The 7,360-nt window shown below is 44.0% G+C and overlaps 2 protein-coding genes across 6 annotated transcripts in view; both read right to left on the bottom strand.

The window, feature by feature from the left end:
* Window positions 1-2,949, bottom strand: part of col23a1a (collagen type XXIII alpha 1 chain a) — a 114,754-nt gene extending 111,805 nt beyond the window's left edge. For 3 of the 5 annotated variants that reach the window (XM_020622562.1, XM_020622565.1, XM_020622564.1), the window contains exons 1-2: window positions 2,239-2,948; window positions 1,707-1,776 (exon numbers count right to left, since the gene is read on the bottom strand). In XM_020622562.1, the coding sequence (XP_020478218.1) occupies window positions 1,707-1,776; window positions 2,239-2,532 (364 nt within the window). In that variant the 5' untranslated portion in view covers window positions 2,533-2,948. Of the gene's footprint in view, window positions 1-1,706; window positions 1,777-2,238 lie in introns of all 5 variants that reach the window. The other 2 variants (XM_020622561.1, XM_020622563.1) reach the window with 1 other exon arrangement.
* A 470-nt stretch (window positions 2,950-3,419) lies between these two features.
* Window positions 3,420-7,360, bottom strand: part of LOC109973162 (dual specificity protein kinase CLK4-like) — a 7,023-nt gene continuing 3,082 nt past the window's right edge. The window contains 11 exon segments of the mRNA XM_020622550.1: window positions 3,420-4,104; window positions 4,496-4,586; window positions 4,766-4,845; window positions 4,937-5,019; window positions 5,108-5,237; window positions 5,496-5,590; window positions 5,673-5,839; window positions 5,979-6,095; window positions 6,185-6,251; window positions 6,543-6,645; window positions 7,296-7,360. The exon segment at window positions 7,296-7,360 is cut by the window's right edge and continues 19 nt beyond it. Coding sequence (XP_020478206.1) covers window positions 3,928-4,104; window positions 4,496-4,586; window positions 4,766-4,845; window positions 4,937-5,019; window positions 5,108-5,237; window positions 5,496-5,590; window positions 5,673-5,839; window positions 5,979-6,095; window positions 6,185-6,251; window positions 6,543-6,645; window positions 7,296-7,360 — 1,175 coding nt within the window. The 3' untranslated portion in view covers window positions 3,420-3,927.

The following is a 7,360-nucleotide window of genomic DNA, read 5'->3' as shown; positions in this document are numbered from 1 at the left end:
GCCTTGGCCTGTGATCCAGGTGGTGAGAGATTCAAGTTTCAGGTGGCGAGAGTCGGTGCTAAAGGGAGAAGAGGGTCTCTCCTTACAGTGTGGTGTTGAGAGAGGTGCCGCTGTCGGGTGCTCAAAGGCTCAGGCACAGATATTCAAACACGCACCACAACACACGCAGCCACATGAAACCATGACACAAACTGTGCACTCTTGCAAGGATGCAGATACGATGCACACATGTAGGCACAGAGGCAAGGGTCAGATAAAAGCACATATCACATAAGACAGAAAAGAAATTCCCCAAATCCACGTTTCAATGGAAAAACTCCTCTTTAGAAATAAACACATTTTATGGAGAAGTGTTACAAAATCTGTACTGAGCAGTTAAATTGAGATGTGAACAGAAAACATGGCCACAGGCATTTGGTTGCATCAAAGTAGAATTTTAAAAAAAAAAACAGCCTTTTGTTTTCCCACCATATTTAAAAAGGACAAACTGAAAAAAGAGAACTTTACAGAGACTTCAGAACAGTTGAGGAGGGATTGTATTTCAATGCCAAAACCACAGCAGTTGAACAAAATTGGCAGAAAAATGGGATGCAACATCTGATACAATAATGTTATCTAATGGAGCAGTGCAGGCTCGTCCCAGTCAGGCACCTTTGTGCAAGGTTTACATTTCATAGTCATACTTCACTGAATGGAGACAGTGGAATACAGCAAAGAACTACAACCTGAATTAACAGTATCCGTGGCTTTGGCCTTGCTGAATCCAATGCAAACGGTGAACATTCACACTGACTTTGCTGACCATCCAGGCTATTTTGGCACAGCAGACTCCAGAATGGAAAACAGAATGTGTTGAAAGCAAGCCAGAAATTCCACTTACAGTGTGAACGCTTTCACCTGTTCTTGTTGTTACTGGGCTTTTCACACCCATGGCCAAAGAGTAAGAGAAGGGGAAAAAAAAAAACAGCCAGGGAAGGAAATTCCCACAAATCTGCAGATAAGCATCTTAAAAGTGAACCTCTGCCTTAACTTCTTGATATGAAAATTTAAGAGGGGAAACTGTGTGCCAGAAATTACTCTCCCTTCTAAAATATCTGCAAAATCCCACTAGAGTTAAGCTAAAGGATTTCTCTGTCAGTAAAGCACAACTTCCTGGTCCATAGATGAGGGTCACACCCACGGATGCTCCATCAAGATGTGTGGACACCTCATAGCACATGCATCACATCAAATGCCACCTTCCTTTAATTCACAGGCATATAGAAGGTGTGTGTAACCTGATGAGAATCACACCGATCTCCACCCTCAGAAACTATCACAGGCCTGTAATGAACACCACAAGCCATGGCTGCTCCAGCTACAGTACTGAAGTGAGTATTAGCTACAGAGACAGGGCTGCGGAGCTCAGGCTGGTCACCCCATCTCCACTGCTGCTGAGCCCTGCTATCCCACTATGGGCCATGTGTAGGCTTAGGAGCCATAATTTCCCATAGAGAGAGAAACACCCACAAACATACTCTCTAGAAGGAGCGCTACCAAAAGCATCAGAGGCAGACAGATGATCAGATCTCACAGTCAGTGAAGCTTAGACTGCAACTTTTACCTGAAACAGAGCACTGACTTTTAGTGTCTTCCATGTTTTGTTTACACGTTTTGCTAAGTGGTACTTGTATGCCACAAAGAACAGAGACAGATGACAGGGCTACCTGGAGGACAGGAGCACTCCTGGCCGACATCCCTAGCCATCCGTGTTTTCGGCATCAGCACCACCACTTTCTGTGAACACAAAAAAGTAAATTCCAGTAAGGTAACAATCCTCGTGATGAATACATATATGATTACTGTGTATTCCCAAAGTAAAACTGTGGAAGTGATAAAGTGAAATCTTTCATTTGGTATGTCTTATTAAATACAGCCCTGAAATCAAAGGTGTTTCCTCTGTTTCTTTTCCATAAGGTTAAATTATAGGTCGGTGTCTATCATCAGTGGCTATGTCACCCTATAAAGAGCTTTAACTGCAAACAAATTGTCCAGCTGCATGCATGGTTCACCCCTAAGGTCATGCATTTAAACAGGCACTAATGTGAGGGGGAATCATTAAGGCACAATTACCAGAAATGCCAAATCTGTGCAACCCCTGCGCACATGTTCCATGTTATTACGCAGACTTTGGGCAAAGTTTGACAAACACTAGGCACAACATAGGCTATTTATCAACAACAAACAGACAACACATACCTCTTCCACGAGCTTCCCTATGGAGGAGCGCAGCTCTGGAATCAGGGTCCCATCCTCGTTTAGAAAAGCCCGGTGCTGCGGGTGGAAGACGGACGCTTTGTCCATCTCCATCTGCAGCCGATTCTCCAGCTGGAAGGTCTTGAAGCTCATCAAAAGACACACGGTGATGGAGCTCAGCGACATGAGCAAGCACAGAGCAATGGGAAAGCCTGGCAGCCACCGCCGGGCCACAGGCTTGGGGGCACACTGACACACTGGCTTACTCTCCACGATAGAGCCGCTGGCTGTATCCATGCTGAAATCCTGCTTCAAAGTTCTCTTAACGGAAAATGACTAACTTGTCCTGCAACAGAACTGCAACCAGGCTCTGGGAATTAACCAAGTTGTGCACTTAACTCAACTCCAGCACAGTAGCTATCGGCAGCGCGCACCGGGTTTACACAGGCACAGATTAGGGCGATCCGGATGCCAACCAGATAAACGGCGCCTCCTCACTTGCAGGACGTTGTTTCCTGTTGGGGAGTATCCTACATGGATGTGCAAGTGCAACTGCCAGTGGGTCAAATTGTTTGCCTCCCTAAAAGTTGCGCGTTCCGCTGGTTGAGATGCGCCCGCCCTGGCGGACCACGTGGGGGGATTGACAGCTGTGATCCTGTGAGGGTTTGGCTTGGCAACCTGTGATATCACTCTCGGGAAACTCGGGTCATTACGCTCGAGTTAGTGCAGCTAAAAACTTACTGTTCACCTTATTTTCCAAACCCATTTTAGTCGTGCGTAACCTATAAGGACAAGTGGTTCCGTGACTGGAGATGATCAACTGTGAAATATACTGAATTTCGTTTTGTTAGTTCACAGGATTTAGATACACGACCCGGTGTTTTGTCAAATTTTACTACCTTAGTACCCGTCTATGGACTGACTAGTCCCACCCTTCACCTCAGCATAACGTCTTGATAGGGAGCAGAATTGTTTTGGTTTAATGTTATAAAACCCAGAGTTAATCACAGATTAAAGATAATTCACAAAGCAGGATGTGAAAACGATTGCATCTCCCACATTTAGCCCCATCTCAGTACTGCAGCTCTTTACTGCCACGCTGCGTCTTGATGCAGCTACTACTTAAAATAACAAGTGTATAAACCTCTAATACATTCATGGTATGGCCAAGAAACACACTTCTGTCATTGGTTCACGTTTATTGAGAAAATGTACATGTTCCTGCAAAAGGTACGTAACCAGTTTGAAAAGAGAAATATCTTAACAGTTTATGTACAAGGATATTCTGCCGTCAAGCTTTTTTTAAACACCTACAATGCTGGATAACTTAGACTGACACAGGGTAAAGGCATTTCTTCATCCGTTACATTAGCCACCAACTCTACAGTGGACAAAACAGGACACATCCTCAAATCAAAAGAAAACTGTTCTACCACTTTATGCTCAGGTCAATTTTAATTACAGTGGCAAATAAACAGAAATCACTTGGAGAGATTCACTACATGAAAGCACTACTTGTGGATGCATGAGACACTGGCTCAGGGACAGGACACAGCAAAGCAGGGCAGTGGACTGATACAGTCAGTTAAGGTCCATCTCTCCTGGAGAGTCAGGAAGTAGCGGCTCCCACCAAGCACCAAGATAAATGACGTAGTGACAACCAGGCCCCGTCCGAGGTTACAGGTCAGAAGTTCAGTCTTTTTTGCTGCTGTTACTGCGGCTTCTGGTGCTGCTCTTACGGTCACAGGAGAAGAAGGGGTGTCGCAGGGCCTGCTCCAGAGAGATCCGCTTCGCTGGGTCATACTCCATCATCTTCTCTATCAGGTCAAACAGCTGCTTGTGGTCTTCGCCTTTAGACACCATGTAATGCTGGTGGGAAAGGACGAACAATATACCAGTCTTTAAAAACACTGGATTAATCTGGTGCTCTACAGTACACGTGTGAGCTGCTGTAATAACCACCATGTAAGCAGTGTACAGAACCGGTCATGCTCAGTCCATTTTGAGAATTTTAATATCGACTTTGTAGTGTTGTTAATTGAATAGAATTGGGAAATGTTTGTGTGCCACCTTTCAAGGGATTAAATACAAACATCTGCATTATTTTCATATTTAAATACAAAGATACATTAATCACCTCCAAAGCTCTTATTTACAACACTTAATCTCAGTTTACACAAAGGAGCTGTTTTGTGACTAAAAGCTGGGCTGAGTGACAATGTTCAGCAAATTAGGCCGTCTTCAGAAACAACCCTCTTACCTTGAGGGGTTTGCAGTGTTTCCTGACGTATCTCCCAGAAGAGCTGTGGGCATCCCAGTCCAGCTTGCACCGGTGAACATAGCGCCGTTTCCTGTACAAGACAAAAAGTTAAGTATTCTAAGATTACAAATCAAAACTATTCAAATAACTCCCTGAGGTGGTTAAATGAGGGGATCATAATAAATTGTGTTGATTTCCACCCAAGTCTTCCATAAACACTGTTCACAGATTAAAAACTGTTATCAAGTAAGTCTGTTGACTGGTCCTTACTTGGTTTTCTGCAGAAGGTTTGATGGAATGGGGCCCAGGACTCTCTCCATCATAGCAAGGTGCTCTTTACTGTCATGAGTCTGAATAAGAGAACAAAAATACAACTTAACACATGCTATGGTAAATGTAAAGTATCTAATTAATTTAACTGTGCTCTTTACTGCCACCTACCTGGAAGAGAGTAGATCCAAGGTAGTACTCTATTAGTATACACCCTACACTCCAGACATCACAGGAATGGTCCCAGCCCAGATCTGAAAGAGACAATTATATCTGAACAACAACTCCACATTCAAGCCTTCATCTGAAGTTTTCTTGCAGTGCTTTAAAACTGTCACTTACCTAAAATGACTTCAGGAGCACGGTAATGACGTGTTGACACCACTGAGGTGTGGTGCTCGTGCTCATACGTGGCGTTACCGAAGTCCACAATTTTCACATCTGGGTTCTTCAACGTGCGTTCATCCCGTTTCTGAGGACAGAAACATGATCATGCTACTCACACAGCTGCTGGTGACAAAGTTTGGGCCTTTTGACAGTAATTCAGCAGATACTCCAACACAGAAACAGGGCAGCCACAGCAGAGACTCCCAAGATACTGCTTTATTACATGGCTGTTTTGTTACAAACATTCAGCCACCAGTGTGGCAGGTAGTCTTTGGAAATTTAGGAGATAAATAGAGCATCTACTCGCATTTGATTTTTCTGGATAAATAATGAGGACACTTACCATTTCAGGGTTGTACTCCAAATCATAATCTGAATCAATGAAGAGAATATTCTCAGGCTTCAGATCTGTGTGAGTCAGCTTGTTCTTGTGCAGAACTGAAAAACAAGACCATAAATATTTGAAACCAAGCTGTTTGGAAAGGTACTATACTTTCTGTGCATGGGTAGTAGTACTTACATCGCACTGCTTGGATGATCTGGTACGCCATGTGCCTGATGTGCTCTACGGGGAAAGGCTGGAAGTTGTTCTCCTTGAGGAAATCATAGGTGCTGAGGCCAAGCAGCTCAAAGGCGATACAAATGTGACCATGGTATTCAAACCAGTCCAGCATGTGCACACAAGCACTAAAAGAGTTAGAAAGGGGCAGAAGACAAAAACTGAGATACAAGCCTATTGCACGACACATTCTAAACTTATTTTTACATGTGGAAACCGCAAGGTGATCACGTCTTTGTGGTATGAGGTTACTATCGACTGACTTACTATTTCCTGTCAGAGTCGAGGGACTTCAGCTGTTCAAGCACTTCTACCTCAGACTTGGCTGCCTCACGGTAGCGGTCTACGTTTTTTATGATCTTCAGAGCCACTCGAGCTCCACCACTGGAAACAAAAATATTTTTGTCAAATGAGGGTCAAAAAGAATGAGCAGAACACTGAACTATAAGGAATATTTCCTGATTTATACTTACTTAGAGTGATCAATGCATTCAACGACCTTCCCAAACGCACCCTCTCCTAGAGTACACACAATCTCATCTACAGAAGATAGAAAGTTGAAGTTAGCAACACAGAACTGACAAATGAAAACACTGCCCTTTGGCTGGTTTACTGCCTGATGTTACATGGATCTTTCTAGTTACACTACTATAAATGGTTCTGCACACTGGCATACAACTCAGTTCTAAGTATGTTACACTGACAAGCCAAAAACATTAACTGGCCCAAATAATTCAGCCTCTAAAATAATGTTTGAAAATAAAAAACCAGACAAGAGAGAGACAGGCAAAGTGTGAACAACAGTAGGAAAAAAAGGTATATATTCTATACATCTCGCTTTCAGCATGTCTCCACTGTGATAGATGAGGTGACCCTCGTCATCATCCTCAACACTCCTGGATCTTTTCCTGCTCCTGCGGTGATGGCTCCTCCTCTGCACCGGAACCGCCGCAATCCGCCATCACACCAATAACCCATCAGTCAGCCAGCACCACGCCACCACAATGCGACATCGCCATTCATTCAACCAGGCCAAGGGGGGGGACGTGTAGGAGTGGATAGATTCGGCCCGTTCAGTAACATCGCCAGGCGAATGGACGGAGCAGCAAATTCAAATTCAGCCCCGTCAGAGAAATTGGGCGGCAGCCACCACATAGTGTGTGTTACAGAAGAAAAACATGGCAACAAGATTTTCAGATGAGAGACTTTCTCAAAGTAGTACAGAAAAAACTGAACTTGATTGATGACAGCCTTTTCTACATGTCTTTCTCTGTAACTCTACTATCACGCCCCATAACTGCCCACTAAGATTTCAGCACAAATACTGGGTCCACTCTTTCTTGCACATCTAAAAACACTCACAATCCTTTACTTCCTAAGCCCCTTAGCCATCTTGTCATTACAGGAAATCATGCTTACTAGTGAGGAGTATGTGACACAGAAAAACAAAGAGATAGGTGTTAAGCTTTGGTTAAACACCAGTGATAAAGACCCTTACACCTGGTTAAACACCAGTGATAAAGACCCTTTCGATTTGGTGGCAATGATAGAGAGGGGGTAGAGAAGAGAAGGGTGTTCCCGTACCGAGGAGGACCTGTGGTGAGAGTGGCTACGTCTGCCCCTTCTATCTCTGTGCCTGTGGCTGCTTC

The sequence above is a fragment of the Monopterus albus genome, unplaced genomic scaffold (genome assembly GCF_001952655.1).
Source record: "Monopterus albus unplaced genomic scaffold, M_albus_1.0 scaffold282.1, whole genome shotgun sequence".
Lineage (NCBI taxonomy): Eukaryota > Metazoa > Chordata > Actinopteri > Synbranchiformes > Synbranchidae > Monopterus > Monopterus albus.
Note: the sequence above shows the minus strand (reverse complement) of the source record. Positions and strands in the feature narration are given on the sequence as shown.